This window comes from Tachysurus vachellii, chromosome 3 (genome assembly GCF_030014155.1).
Source record: "Tachysurus vachellii isolate PV-2020 chromosome 3, HZAU_Pvac_v1, whole genome shotgun sequence".
Taxonomy (NCBI): domain Eukaryota; kingdom Metazoa; phylum Chordata; class Actinopteri; order Siluriformes; family Bagridae; genus Tachysurus; species Tachysurus vachellii.
The window spans coordinates 35,051,961-35,067,931 of NC_083462.1; the positions used below are offsets into that span (position 1 = coordinate 35,051,961).

The 15,971-nt window shown below is 39.9% G+C and overlaps 2 protein-coding genes across 5 annotated transcripts in view; both read right to left on the reverse strand.

Annotated features, from left to right (window-relative positions):
• LOC132843539 (NACHT, LRR and PYD domains-containing protein 3-like) overlaps nt 1–15,971 on the reverse strand; it is a 924,649-nt gene that overhangs the window by 350,776 nt on the left and 557,902 nt on the right. For 2 of the 4 annotated variants that reach the window (XM_060866941.1, XM_060866945.1), the window contains one exon: nt 11,351–11,399. In XM_060866941.1, coding sequence (XP_060722924.1) covers nt 11,351–11,399 — 49 coding nt within the window. Of the gene's footprint in view, nt 1–11,350; nt 11,400–11,824; nt 11,942–12,395; nt 12,518–12,670; nt 12,750–15,971 lie in introns of those variants that run through there. The other 2 variants (XM_060866943.1, XM_060866944.1) reach the window with 2 other exon arrangements.
• On the reverse strand, nt 8,157–10,605 carry LOC132843545 (protein NLRC3-like). The gene has a single exon (XM_060866961.1). The coding sequence runs from the start codon at nt 10,324–10,326 to the stop codon at nt 9,265–9,267; it is 1,062 nt and encodes a 353-aa protein (XP_060722944.1). The 5' UTR covers nt 10,327–10,605; the 3' UTR covers nt 8,157–9,264.

Here is a 15,971-nt window from a genome sequence, read left to right on the forward strand (position 1 = left end):
TCAAGTTTCTACAACCAACACTGCAGATACAGTGCATTTTATTACAGAAAATTAAGAATTATAGATGTTCTGTTACATTCATTGTCAAAGATAAAAGCTACTAATGTAATTTATTAGTTGGTAGTTTGTCTCCCCTTACTGGCTGTTCTGAGGATAATGTTTTATTTTGTTGTCATTGTCACGTGATTGAGCAGATGAATAACAAGGAAGTTAGTGCCTTTCATGCTTGCTGTTCTTGTTATGCTGAAAACTAGAATCAATATCAATCTGCATTCATCCTTGGTCTTTGGTAGCTTTGACGGTATGTTTAATTGTTATTGATCATATTACATTCAATTGTATATGATTATTTTGAAGTATTTGTAATTTGTATTGTTTGAATGCATCTCTGATATAGATCATATGGAAGTGTGATCAAATGAAGTGTGTATTTCATTTGCTTGATAATTTATCTTCATATTGTTTATTCTTTTCTTATTATTTCAAGTTTTACCCTACCCTCATTAAACTATAAAAAAGGACATTCAGTGTCTGTGAAGTTGATGAGGAGGAGTTTAACGTGCTGTTGAAGTATACAGAGGACGTATATAGAGAACAGTACAATAGAGCTGTACACGACGAGTTAACATGACAATACTAGTTGTACTTTACACTCAGTTATATGTTGGATTTCACAGAGACACTAAAACAGTTGGTGCGTGTTGTTCTCTGTGCTCGCACAGGTACAAATCTGTCACCTCCAGACCTCTGATGTTACGAGCACACTGGTTCAGGTGTTTGGTGTGGATCTGAGTACAGCTGGAGTGTTCACATATGTTCAAACACATCAAAACTAAAGAGAAAGTTAGTTTTTTTTTAACCTTATAAACGATTCTTGATTATCACTTACATTTTTTTAGAAAATGTAAAAGGTTTAAAAATCTATCTCTGCCATAAACAAGGTAACTAAAAGATATTAGAAAGAACATTGTACTCTTTACTACAGACGTCACGGTTACTATTTCAACACAACTTAGTGAACCCTTCTTTTTCGACAGAGTAAATGGGATCATGTCTTTCATGCCTCCACAACTGAGAAGTGAACGTGGGGTTTTCTTCTCAAATCTGAGCTCCTTCCCTGTTTACAGAGTGACGTCACATCAGCATGAGTGCACACAGCATCAGAAATAAACAAAGTCAAACTTCTTACCTTTAAACGAGTTACACTGTATATACACAAATATTAGCTTTAGATGGCTCAACATACAGACATATATGTTTATTAAATATAAATTTTTGTTAAATTTTATTTTTTATTTCTTCTCTTAAGGAACCCCCTTCAGCCCAGTATTAAAAAAATTAACTGTCAGATACAATCACAACACACCTTCCAAGTTAGTGCTTTAACCCAAGACAAAACAAGTTAGCACCTCTAATTCACCTCTGTAACTCAGTTTTAAAACTCAACTTAAGCTGAATACAAGACCATATTCAATACAATAAAGAAAATCCACCTCCACTCTTTGTATGGTACAATTCAGTATTTTGGTCCCAGTCCTATAAGGGCTTCAAGTGATATCAGACCTCAGTCTCTGTAAACCTTTTGTAATTTTTTTCAGTACTTAATGATGAACAGAGAACAAAACCAGTCTATTACAACATTGTACAACAAAAATATAGATTCACTACAGCTGCTTATAAATACAAACACAGTCCGAGCAGCTTAAAATCTCCAGAATCCATAGAAAGGTTCGAAAGAACGAAACCTGACGTCTCTTCAACAGTAACGCTGATAAACCTGACCGATCATCACGTGCAACCGTCTTTGTGTTCACCATCTGTTTTTACCACATCCACCATCTTCTGATGCAGTGAACCAGACAAAAAACTGTGTCTATAATTCAACCACAACAGATTAACAAAAATCACGATCCAAGAACAAGAATGTGATCGTCATTAACAGTTTGTTGTCTTTGTCGAGCTCCAAGTAGAACAAAACTTTTTAATAACAGCGGTCATGACACTACACTCACTTTTCACAGATTATTCATCCTCTCTCTTTTTACCTGCTTGTACACTTGATAAGCAAAGAACAAAAAGAACCCCATTAAAATATAAATCTTCATATAAAAAGTCACATTTCAAAATCCATCCTCTAAAAACAGTTCAGTGTTAGAGAAAGAAATTATTCATCACTCATCTGAGTTAGCAGCCTAGCTTGTTTCTAACAAAATAAAGCCCTATTCGGACGGGATTAGTTTTACGTGGGGACGTGGAGTAATGCAATTTTACCTCAGGACGTCTGTAATATTAATTAGCCAATTCGCACAGGACAAGTGTCACAACCTGGAATGGAGGAAGGGAGACCCGTACGCAGAATAGCTTCAAATGAAAGGGGTTTAATAAATGATGAAGACAAAGACAGAAATGACGATAACTGAAACAATACAAATGGCAACACTTAACAATGACTAGACATGACGAGGGGTAAATGTAACTAATGAATCCGCGCTGCCCTCGGCAACGCAGCTCAAATTTATAGAAAGGATAATAATGACATAACGAGGAGCAGGTGTGGTGACAGGGAGGAGCAGACGAAGGCAGGGCAGACACGTGACGAGGAACGACAACAAATGCACATGGCCAAAAAGTCCAGGCTGAGTCCTGACAGTACCCCCCCAGCCCCCCCACCCCAAGGCGTGGCTCCCAAAGCGCCAAACCCTGACAAGGTCAGGAGAGGGGGCGAGGCACACGGCGAAGGCAGATGGGGGGAGCAAGGAACCCGGCGAAGGCAGATGGGGGAGCGAGGAACACAGCGAAGGCAGATGGGGGAGCGAGGAACATGGCAAAGGCAGATGGGAGGAGCTAGGTCCACGGCGAGGCCGGTGAGGGGAGTAAGGCACACGGCGAGGTAGGTGGGGGAGCAAGGCTCACAGCAGCACAGCCAGCGAGGGCCGAGCGATGTCCACAGCCGAGCAGAAGGGCCACATGACTTCCATAGCCGAGCTGAAGGGCCGAGCGACATCCACAGCCGAGCTGAAGGGCCAAGTGACATCCACAGCCGAGCTGAAGGGCCGAGCGACATCCACAGCCGAGCTGAAGGGCCGAGCATAACCCCTGATACACCGCGGCCAGACCCACGTCCTGATGACCAGAATACAAAGGGTGGGAGGGTGGGAAAGATCCTTCGCCTTGGGCCTGCAGCACCCCCTGCGGAAGAAGTGAACCAGACGGAACCGGAAGTGGAGCGGCGTCCTTCACCGGAAAAAATGCGGGGCGATGCCGCAGGGCACCAAAAAATAAAAAAGGGGCAAAAACGGGATGGTGACATCCTCCGCGAAGGAAGTGAGGCAACATCCGCCTCGGATGGAACCGAAAGTGGAGCGGCGTCCCTCACCGGAAAAAATGCGGAGCAATGTCACCAAAAAAATAAAAAAGGGCCTGAAGGACTAACGGAACCCTCGGCAACGCGGCTCACATTTATACAAAGGATAATAATGACACAATGAGGAGCAGGTGTGGTGACAGGGAGGAGCAGACGAAGGCGGGGTAGACACGTGACAAGGAACGATAACAAATGCACATGGCCAAAAAGTCCGGGCTGAGTCCTGACAAGAAGGCATCTCAGTAAAACTAGCAGAAGTGGGAGGGGTAACTCGCTTTATGCACCACAGTAACCTCCTTGTCGTCATGTGCGTATGACGTTGCTTTCTGTTATCACGTGCGCAAACAGACAACATGGCTTCTACATGCTTGAAAAACGCACCAAAAACTACTTTTAAACAGGAAATGACGGAATTTTACCATACATATTTACAGCGGGTCTATTCAGACGGGATTAGTATTACCTGAGGTAATTTTTTCGGACCGGGGGGCACGGTGGCTTAGTGGTTAGCACGTTCGCCTCACACCTCCAGGGTCGGGGTTCGATTCCCGCATCCACCTTGTGTGTGTGTGTGGAGTTTGCATGTTCTCCTCGTGCCTCGGGGGTTTCCTCCGGGTACTCCAGTTTCCTCCCCCGGTCCAAAGACATGCATGGTAGGTTGATTGGCATCTCTGGAAAAAATTGTCCCTAGTATGTGATTGCGTGAGTGAATGAGAGTGTGTGTGTGCCCTGCGATGGGTTGGCACTCCGTCCAGGGTGTATCCTGCCTTGATGCCCGATGACGCCTGAGATAGGCACAGGCTCCCCGTGACCCGAGGTAGTTCGGATAAGCGGTAGAAAATGAATGAATGAATTTTTCCGGACCTTTTTACAGAAGGTAAAAGTCACCGTAATCTTTACTGACATTGTCCGTAATGATTACCGAGATGGCACATTCGGACGGGACTAAAATCACAGAGAAGCTCTGGTAATAATTACTTTACCCCCACGTCCCCACGTAAAACTAATCCCGTCCGAATAGGGCTTTAGAAGATAAAGGTGAACATTTTCCCACTTCGTCTGTCGAATGTATCGAAGTCGAGGTGTAACACTGGTGGGGCAAGCCAGCACACTGTCATGTCATCGGTGGTGCATTACAAAACAGAGTGCTATAAAATGCTAGATAGTGTTGATGTTCAGCTTAGGGACAGGTTCAGTCAACCAGATCTAGATGTTCTTCAGAAGTTAGAGGAAACTCTACTGACTGGAGAAGTGAGTGACATTGTTGATCAGGATCCAGAGCTGAACAGAGACAATCTAAAAGTCCAACTAGCCATGTCTCGCTCTAGAAACACTTTTAGATCTAGTACTGAAGTGGCTAATATTCTAAGAGGAATGTCAGTTGAATTGAGAGGCCTGTTTGATCAAGTTGAAACCCTTGTCAGGCTGCTTTTAGTGGTCCCAGTGTCATCAGCTGAGGCTGAAAGAAGTTTTAGTGCTCTCTGAAGACTAAACAGTATTGCTGTTTGCCATGTCCACCAGGACAAACTGGACAAAATCGATGTGAAACAAATATGCCAGCAGTTTGTTTCTGGTATTGACAGACGTAGACATGTGTTTGGCTTGTTCAAATAGCAAGTTACAGTATAGTACCCACTAAGCTCTCAGTTTTTATGATGTGGTTAGTTGCCAACTATATAGTATATATAAATATATATTGTTTAATTCACAAAATTAAGTAATTAATACATTGTGTTCTGTGATGTAATGTGTTGTTGTTTTTCTGGAGCAGATCTGGAGGAAATCTGCTTGTTCAGTTTTTTTTACTTGCCCTGCTAGAATTCTTATTGGCATCATAAAAAAGTAAAAAATGAAATAGACCTATTGTATATCTGTTGTTTTTGACCTGTGTAACCTTAATAAATAAAGTTATGGAACAAAAAATATAATTTTAATTATTGTTCAAGTCGAGTAAAAAGCGGTAAGCTTTTGTACTTTTGTGACAATGCGGCTCTGCAGACCAATTTTATTTATGTCCCCACCAATGCCAAAATCAAACTTACGGCCTTGGAGGTGTTTAATTTACCACAAGCTCATTCCTTACATTTAGTAGTAAGTGCAGACTGAAGGAGACTTTTGTTTTTCTTTTGTATTCGGTTTTAAAAAAGAGCAATTGAGGAAAAAAGACATGATAGAGTGAATCTCCACACAACACTGTCACACAGAACAAAAGCTGGGGAACTCAAACATAAAGAGATACTTGAAGGACATTAGAGTGTTTTTAATATTTACTTTTTTATATTTTCTATACATATTGATCCCATTTTGTCAGTCTTATGTTTTTTCACATCTGTGAGAGTTCTGTTAAATGTCATTTTCAAAATAAACAGAAATGAAAAAGTCTTTCACTGGTGTTTAGTTCAGAAATATCTTTAGTTCTTAAATGCATGCAGTTATTTTCTATAGATATTTTTTTCATAAATTTTAGAGAACACTTTTTTAACACCCATTTTTCATGATTCATATCGTCGCTGTCGGGCGGAAACCTCGTATGTCCAAATTTGGTCAATTTCATATTTTTTCACATCGATGCTATTGGTCAGTCCCCACGTGGGTCTGTAATTTTTACAAGTTATTAACCAATCTAAAGCCTTGAAAATAGCTTGAGCGCAAATCTCATAACTCCATTGGACACTTCAACTGTCCACCTCCTCCTCACTCCGTGGGAGACCTTCGCGGTATATTTCTCCTCAAGAAGAGTCGCAACGAATCAACACGTCTTCTGAGGTAAATGTCTTCAAAACACTGGGCTCAAAGAAAAAAAAAATCTTGACCCCCGCTAGTTCTGGTGCTCGTCTGAGGACAGGAATTTAGCGCAAGACAATCCACTGCAAAGCGGACTAAACCCTGTGCACTGCAGATAAGGTACGGCGTTTTTTTAATTTCCTGAAAAATACCGGTTTTGGAGATACGAGGATTCCGCCCGACAGCGACGATATATAAAAGATATAAAATGACTCATATCATGTTATAAGATTTTGTCCATGTGGCCCAGCCCTCAGTTCAGATATAACAAGTTAGTGTAAAAATTGAAACAATCTTCTGTAAAAGTACCAGAGGTTTGTTTAAAGATGATTAGAGGAACTATTAACAAACATTAATCCAAACAGTGTAGTTCAGTGTTACATTAAAATAACAAACCATGCAGTAATACATTTAGAGATAAAAATACTCACTCAGCTATTCTGGAGGCTTTGACCACTGGCAGCAGCCTCAGAAGACAATCATCTGATGGATCATATTTCCTCAAGTCAAACACAAGTCAAACATTTGAGATTTCTTGTTTCTGTAGTCCTAAACCATGTGCCCCTGCTCGTCACTGTCGCTCATTTAACTCTTTAACTGCAAAACGGTTTACTGATGTTTTTAAAAGCACAGACGTGGCCTTCTCAGTGTCCACTCACCATTATAATACTGATGAGTTAACATCATTATTTTATTCTTCTTGTGAGAATGCACTGGAAGACTGGAAGTGCTGCAAGGCGTGAGTGCAGGAGAGCTGAACGCCAATGGAAAAAAGATAGGCTGCAAATTTCGTCTGATATCTTGAAAGACAGCTTGTTCAAATATCAAAAAACTGTAAAAACGGAAAAGTCAAGGTATTTCTCTAATGTCATCGCAAAAAATTCTCATAAACCTCGTGTTCTGTTCAACACTATTAATTCTGTTTTAAATACATCTCAACAAATAAGTTTGGAATTTTCCAAAGAAACATGTGAAAATTTTTTGCAGTTTTTTAATGACAAGATTGTGACTGTTAGAGCCAATATTGTTCACCCTTCTGCTGATATGTCTTCTTTCCCTGTGTGCTCCTCTGTTTTTAATCAGTTTGAGCCAGTGTCTCTTGCTTGTTTAAAAGACATCATTGATAAAATGAATCCATCTTGTTGTCCCTTAGACATTATTTCCCCAGATTTCCTAAAGAAGGTTTTTGAAACCCTTGGCCCTATCATACTGATGGTTGTAAATAGCAGTCTCACTCATGGAGTTGTACCCCTACATTTTAAACACGCTATAGTGGAACCACTGATAAAAAAACCTAACTTGGATTCATCAGTTCTTGCTAATTTTAGACCCATTTCAAAACTAAATATTGGAAAAAGTTGTTTTTAATCAATTATTAGCCTATCTAGACTTGCATGGCTTGCAAGAGTTGTACCAATCTGGTTTCAAATCACTTCACAGTACGGAAACCGCCCTGTTAAAAGTTTACAATGATTTATTATTGGCCACTGATGCAGGTAACTATGCTGTTAGATCTTATTGCTGCGTTTGACACCATTGACCACAATTTACTGATCTCTCGCCTTGAGCATTGTGTTGGTATAAAGGGTGCCGTGTTACAATGGTTTAAATCTTATCTGGGTGAAAGAACTTTCTTTGTACGTCTTGGGGAATTTGTGTCGTCTACTGCATCTCTTGTATGTGGAGTCCCTCAGGGTTCCATTCTTCGACCGATTTTATTTTCTTTATATATATTACCTTTAGGGTCCATTTTTAGGAAACATGGCATCTCATTTCACTGTTATGCAGATGACTTGCAACTCTATCTGCCTTTGAAACATAAGGATGCAAACTCTGTGGCACCTTTGCTGAGATGTCTTGAAGATATTAAAGCCTGGATGGCCTCCAACTTTTTAAAGTGTAATGAAGATAAAACTGAAATCATTTTATTTTGACCTGGTGCTACCATTAGTACTCCTGATGTAGATCTGGGTGACTTAAAGTCATTTGTGAAGCCTGTTGTTAAAAACCTGGTGGTTTTAATGGACGGTGACTTTAAACTAGAAAAACAGATTAATTTGGTAGTTAAATCGTGTTTTTATCAGTTAAGGCAATTGTCTAAAGTCAAGTCATTTGTATCTTTTACTGATTTTGAGAGGGTCATCCATGCTTTTATATCATCCCGACTGGACTATTGTAATAGTCTCTATGTAGGAATTGGTGAGGCATCTCTAGCACGTTTGCAGAGGGTACAAAACGCAGCTGCACGTTTATTAACGGGGACACGCAAACGAGAACACATTACACCTATATTGGCTTCCCTTCATTGGTTGCCCGTTCATTTTAGAATTGATTTCAAGATTTTACTTTTAGTTTTTAAATCATTAAATAACATTGGTCCTAAATACCTCTCAGATCTATTAAAGCCATATGCTCCATCCAGAGCACTTAGGTCTGCTGGGCAACTGCTTTTAGTATCCCCCATTGCAAAACTAAAGAGCAGAGGTGACCGTGCCTTTGCAGTAGCGGCCCCCAAACTCTGGAATAATTTGCCTTTGTACATTAGGTGGGCACCTTCACTGGCTGTTTTTAAATCACATTTAAAAACATATTTGTATGGTGCAGCATACAATACAGTATGAGAGTTATCTGTTAGGAGTTCTTTTTAAGTGTGTGCTACTAATTATTATTGTATTTATTGCATTTTTATTAGTCTTTTATTTAGTTTTTATTTATTTATTTTATTATTATTATTTTATGCTTTTTAGTTCTATTGTTTATTTTATATTGTTTGTACAGCACTTTGGTGAACACCTGCTGTTTTTAAAAGGTGCTCTATAAATAAACTTTGATTTTTTTGATTTGAACACATCCAGCTCCTGTTCTGAGTTCAGTAACACAAACACCAGTGCTGACCACTGAGTAGGAGAGAGTCTGGTTCCTCTGAGACATCTGTAACCTTCTCTGTTCAGGTAAGTTTGTACTTCCTGCACTAGAGAATGATCATTTAGTTCATTCAGACAGTGGAACAGATTGATGGATTTCTCTGGAGATGGATTCTCCCTGATCTTCTCCTTGATGTACATCGCTGTTTCTTGTTTGCTGTGAGATCTGCTTCCTGTCTGTGTCATTAAGCCTCATAAGAGAGTCTGATTGGACTCCAGTGAGAGACCCAAAAGGAAGCGTAGGAACAGGTCCAGGTGTCCATTCTCACTCTGTAAGGCCTTGTCCACTGCACTCCTGAGGAGATCAGACATGTTCGACTTCTTGAAAAGATCATACAGATGAGTACTTTGTTGTTGTGTTACATTTCTGCTGATGAAGGAGAGAAACGTGTATAAAGCAGCCAAAAACTCCTGAACACTCAGATGTACGAAGCTGAACACCTTCCCCAGGTGAAGCCCAAACTCCTCTCGGAAGATCTGGGTACACAATCCTGAGTACACTGACACTTCTCTGACATCAATGCCACACTCTCTCAGATCTTCCTCATAGAAGATCAGGTTTCCTTTCTCCAGCTGGTGAAAAGCCAGTTTTCCCAGTGCCAGGATACTCTCTCTGGTCTTCTGAGGATAAGGGTCACATTTCTGATGGTACTTTTGGTCCTTGTGTTTGATCTGAAAGATCAGGAAGTGTGTGAACATTTGAGTCAGAGTCTTGGGGATCTCTCCACCTTCTGCTTCACCCAACATTCTCTCTAGAACAGTGGCTGAGATCCAGCAGAAGACTGGGATGTGGCACATGATGTAGAGGCTTCTTGAAGACTTTATGTGTGTGATGATTTTATTGGCCAGGCTCTGATCACTGATCCTCTTCCTGAAGTACTCCTCTTTCTGAGGGTCACTGAAGCCTCGTACCTCAGTTACCTGGGCTACACACTCAGGAGAGATCTGATTGGCTGCTCCTGGTCTTGTGGTTATCCAGAGGAGAGCAGAGGGAAGCAGATTCCCCTTGATGAGGTTCGTCAGCAGCACATCCACTGAGGCTGACTCTGTCACATCACACAATCTCTCATTCTTATGGAAATTTAGAGGAAGTCGACACTCATCCAGACCATCAAAGATCAACACCACTTTGTAGGAGTCACAGTCTAATGATTCTAGTTTTCTTATTTCTGGGAAAAAGTGATGAAGAAGATTCATCAGACTGAGATTTTTCTGCTTCATCAGATTTAGCTCTCTAAAGGGAAGTGGAAACATGAATGTGATGTCCTGATTTACTTTTCCTTCAGCCCAATCCAGAATGAACTTCTGCACAGAGGCTGTTTTTCCAATTCCAGCAACTCCTTTAGTCAGCACAGTTCTGATGGACTTGTCTTTAAAGAGATCATTACATTTGATGGGTTTCTCCTGGTCTCCTGGACACTGTCTCAATCTGTCTCACCTCATGTTCATTATTGACATCTCCACTCCAACCCTCTGTGATGTAGAGCTCTGTGTAGATCTCATTCAGAAGTGCTGAACTTCCATGCTGTGAGATTCCTTCCTTAATTCTTTTAAACTTCTCTCTCAGCTTGGAATTCAACATTGGCTGATACACAGAGGCGAGTTCTAATAAACAAAGTAATAACTAGTTTAGTAATAAATAGTTTGAATGCAAAATCATTCAAACACTGCTTTTAATTCCTGACCGATGTACTAAATATTATTGAAGCTGGACCATGAACAGAACAGAAAAGCAGCAGATTTACATGATACTAAAATTAAATTTAAAACTAAAAGTGTTCATATCTAAAACAATTTCCTCTCTCTAAAGTGAACCTGATGGAATAAAGTCATGACTCAGAGCTCTAACTGTTGTGCAGTGTGTTAGCGAGATCTGTGTGGTTCATGTTCTTTAGGACGTGCAGTGTGATCTTCAGCACTCCCTCTCTGACACTGTGCAGATCCTCCTCATCCTCCACCTCCCTCTCAGTGCATGCTGGGTAATCTGGACTCAAGAGCTTCCTAAACCTCTTCAGCCCATTCTTTATCAGAGTGATGACTTTGTGTTCCAGCTCCTGGTTAGAAACACACAGGAACAGATCTAATTATTATCATGTTACACAGTGAGAGAGGCTTTAATTTTATGAAAAGAAGTAGAAGTCTCTTTTTATTATTACAGTTAAAACTTAGAACTTAAAATCTGATTGCTCATAAAACTGATTACCCTTAATGATGCTGCACATCCAGACATTACAAGGGATCACAACACACATTACACACTTCAAAACAACACACAAACCTTGAATATGGAGTCCAGCTGATTTCTGCTGATGTTTGATTTTTGTGGTCTGTGAACAAACAAATCACATCATGTAATATGGACTATATGTATTCATAGCTGCACAAATAATACACTAATAAATACAGAGACAGATAATTAACACTATCCTCTTAACACAGTACAAGGATTTCCTAACCGACACCAACATGTTTAGAAACAAATGTTTGAATAAATGAATAAAATATTTATATTGTCATTAATGTCCCAGGTGTAAATGTTCTTCTGTAGAACCACAGACCCTCCAGCTCAGGAACTGCAGACTGAACTGAACTCTTAAAGCAGTTTTCCTCACTGCCAGTCCGAGAGCTGCAGCACTGCACAGTTTAGTGTTTTACTGCTTCAACACCTGATAAAGCTCATGAAGGGCTTCATAATGAGACGAGTGAGTTTGATCAGGTGGAACACTGCTGTAAAACACCTCACTATACTGACCTCACATCAGTAGAACTGTCTCTGTCTCTGAAGGTAATTGGATGTTGCATTGACTCGTCACTCTTCATGGACACACAGCTGGGTTCTGGTGAGTCTGATCTCTTTCCCTCCATCATTCTAGAGTTACAACAGAAATATCAGCAATAATTAATACTCTGCTGTCTCAGCACTGTTAAACAATGTGTTCATCATTAAACACCAATAATTCCATCTTTTTAATTCAGATCCAGTCTGTTTCACTTATTCAAACAGGAGACAGGCCTATTTAGTCAGGAATTACATTGATATCAGTAGTCCCAATCACAGCTAACTGACTCAGCTGGGTCTTAAAGCCTGTAGAATTTACTGACACAAAGCTCTTATGCTCCACATTACACAGTCCTTTTTACTCTTCTCTCAGTGAATGATTTGTCTAAACGGTTCTTAGATCAGATCAGTGATTATATTCACTGCTATTAAACACCTTAAAGCAAAGTTGAGTTCCTGTGTTAACTAGTGAGTGTTTAGAGATACAGATGTGTTCCCATGAGACGGTGTGTATTTATTGCTGGTGAATGTAAAAGTAAGTCACCTCTCGTCTTTCTTTAAGTCCTGTTTTCCAGACACACTCATGTTAGAGGTCATGTCTCCTTCTCCAGATTACAGCAGGACACACGTTTACTTCACTCCAACATCGGTGTGTTAAATTAAACCCTGAATCAGTAAAGAGTTCACTTACAGGAAATAGTCACGCTATCAAGTTATAAAACAACCTGTGTACATTAAAACTTCAGGACAAACCCAAAAAACTCTTCTGCATCTAGTGTCACTTCAGTGTGTTTATATATTAGAGCTTTAGATACTCACTGTGTTTTTACTCCTGAAATATTTATTTTTCAGTCGTCACAAAATGGAGCTGCTGACTTTCACTTTTACTGACAATGGTCTAACTGGTATGTTTGGTTTACTGTATGCTGACTTTTGTGTGTGTATGTTTGTGTGTATGTACGATGGGGAAGGGCACGCATGCGCACACACATATACACACAGTCACAACATGTGGTGCTGGTTTGTTTGTATATCATTGATGGATTGACTGCTCAAAATAAATCAGTAAAAACACATATATTTGTACAAATATACAGCGATGTGCTGAGAAAAACTAGACAAAGTAAGAAAGAAGTTCACACAATCTGTACAGAGCTCCATCATTGTGTCTACTTCTCCTAAATGGGACCGACTTCTACTCCAAACTCAACCCCAAACAGGAGATACCACTTTAGCAGGGTGGCGTTGTTGGTGACAATATCACAAACTTCATTACAATAGAAATAATAACAATAAACAAACTGTAACGAGGAGTTGTAAGGCTGGTGATCCATGTGCAGCGTTTTATTTGACAATCGTAACAGACAGGCAGGGTCGGCAATGGTAGACACAATGTCGAAGGGCAGGCAAAATCAGACACGAAATGACAGGCAAACAGGTCGGGGCAGGCGGCAAACAATGAGGAACGAGAATACAAGAAACACAAGAAAACGCTCAGAATGATTGCACCGCAAATCGAGACTTCACACTGGGGGAAAGTTCAAGTTCAGTTTATATAGCGTGGGAAATAGGAAACAGCTGGTGGTGTAATTAGACCCGGTGAGGGGCTTGTGGGAACTGCAATCCGGAAGCACCTAGTATTCCGAAGACGCTTCTTGGAAGTTGGAAGGCGGGGCAGGTGCGCTGACCGTGACACAAACAAACCAATCATTAAATTCATGTTTATATAAAATACCAGAATGATATCAATCTTGTGAATTAGATAGTAATTTAGTTTCTGTTACACATTTCTATACCCCTACCATCTCCATGTTTGTTCTGCTCCTCCACAGTCACCAGGTATGAAGTTCCGGTCTTTTCTAATAAAAAGTGTTGTTAATCCTACAACTCTGTTTTGGCTACAGATTATTTATACCAATTATTTTCTTTTTGATCCCAGACCAAGCATTTTCAAGACAAGATACCGATACTTCTTTTTCTATGAAATATATATTTTTTATAGTGTATTTTGATAGCCATCATTATTAATATTAAATAAACTGCAGTACACGTGACTTCTTTTTTAGATTCATCAAAAAATAATAATTAAGTAAACATACCTAAGACATATAACAAAAATCTAACATGTCACACAAACCTTATTTTAATAATTGTTACATAATGTTTTTTTTTTTTTATTTCTTCCTTTATACTGTAGGTTTTTGAGATGAAACAAGTGAATGTTGACATTTTCCTCTTGAGCCTGTTTTTTCTTTTCATTATAGGAATTCTCTTGCTTTGGAAAAAAATCAACAAAAAAATAAAAATAAATGAATAAAACCCTGATAAAAGTCAACGGAGTGGAATAAAAACACTTTAAATTATTTAAATGCAAATTCAGCTGAACTTTAGTTTGAATCTTACATTCAAGTCAGAATCTTCATTTGTGCATGTATTGATATACACAGCCAGTCTGTGTAAACCCTTAAAATGTTTTTATAAAAACTCCCGTTTTTGAATAATTCTCTCAGAAGGGAAAGATGATGCAGTGAACCCAAGATATTTTTTTGTTAGCTTTCTGAGAGCTGGGAAGGTTTGTACATGATTTCTCCAACAAACTATTGGGTCTTGGTTTTGGGGAACTACTTTCTCCTCAGCATTGTGATGCATTTCAATTACAGAATCACTGCTTCCTGATTGTTGTTATTGTTCTGATAGAACCTAGAAAGTAAATATCTTCCCTGCGTATGTGTATGTACTTGACTGGTCCCACTATCTCTCAGGGAAAGATGTAGGTATAAGGCAAGATTCTTTTCTGTTCTGCCACCGTGGTGGTGGAATGAACTTTACCTAAATGTCCATACAGCTGAGTCTGTCAGGACTCAGCCCGGACTTTGGCCACGTGCTTTTGTCTATGTTTGTGTCTTCCCTGCCCTTGTCTCTTCCTCCCTGCCTCTGTACACCTGTTCCTTATGAGGTTAATTTTGTCATGTATTTGTGCCGCATTGCCTATGGCAGCACGGAATCCTCGTCTTTTGTCCTCTTATGTTGTCCTGTGTCCTAGTCTGTGTCCCTGTTTCATGTTTTTTAGTTAATAATCCTTTTTATTTTTATGCTATCCTGCAGTTGGTTCTGTTTTTACCCCCGCGTTGCTGACAGAGTGATTCAGTCATCTTCAAATGACAGGTAAAAACCTACCTCTAGCACTTTTCCCCCATTTGATTTATGTGTATATTTAAAAAAAAAAAATAAAAATTTAAAAAAACAGTGTTTTAGGTTGATTGAATACTAAGTCTGTAACCTATTGAACCAGAGTTAATGTATTCATCAAAACCTAAAAGCACTTTTGTACATTGCTGTGGATTAGTGCATCTGCCAAATACCCTAGATGTAAATGTAAATGTGAAATTATAGTAATGAACGTGATGATGTGATGAGATTTTATTTTTCTTAAACGAAGAAAGCATGATTTAACTTATACAGCTTATATAATTTTTTTTTTTGTTGATTTATTATATTTTCTCCAAGTTGGAGATGTTTTGAGTTTGTATTTGTTTTTTTTGTTTTTTTTTTTCCTCCTAATCTAGCCATGGGGGTCACAGTCCAGTGACTTCTGTGCCGGTCCCAAGCCCGGATAAATAGAGAGGGTTGCGTCAGGAAGGGCATCCGGCATAAAACATTGCCAAATCTAACCATGCGAGTTGTCAGTAAGAATTTCATACCGGATCGGTCGAGGCCCGGGTTAACAACGACCGCCATCGGCGCCGTTGACCTACAGGGCGCCGGTGGAAATTGGGCTACTGTTGGTCGAAGGAGTAGAGGAGGGAGGAGAGTGCACAGACAGAGAGAGAAGAGGAAAGGTAAGAGTGTAGGACTGAGAATAGGGACTCTGAATGTTGGTACTATGACAGGGAAAGGTAGAGAGCTGGCTGATATGATGGAGAGAAGGAAGGTGGATATACTGTGTGTCCAGGAGACCAAGTGGAAGGGTAGCAAGGCTCGTAGTATAGGAGCAGGATTCAAGCTGTTTTATTATGGTGTGGATAGTAAGAGAAATGGGGTAGGTGTGGTCCTGAAGGAGGAGTTTGTGAGGAATGTTCTGGAGGTGAAGAGAGTGTCAGACAGGGTGATGAGTCTGAAG

Bases quoted from the DNA above. Each gene is read 5' to 3' on its own strand.
- LOC132843545 (XM_060866961.1), bottom strand. From the start codon at position 10,326: ATGTTTCCACTTCCCTTTAGAGAGCTAAATCTGATGAAGCAGAAAAAT.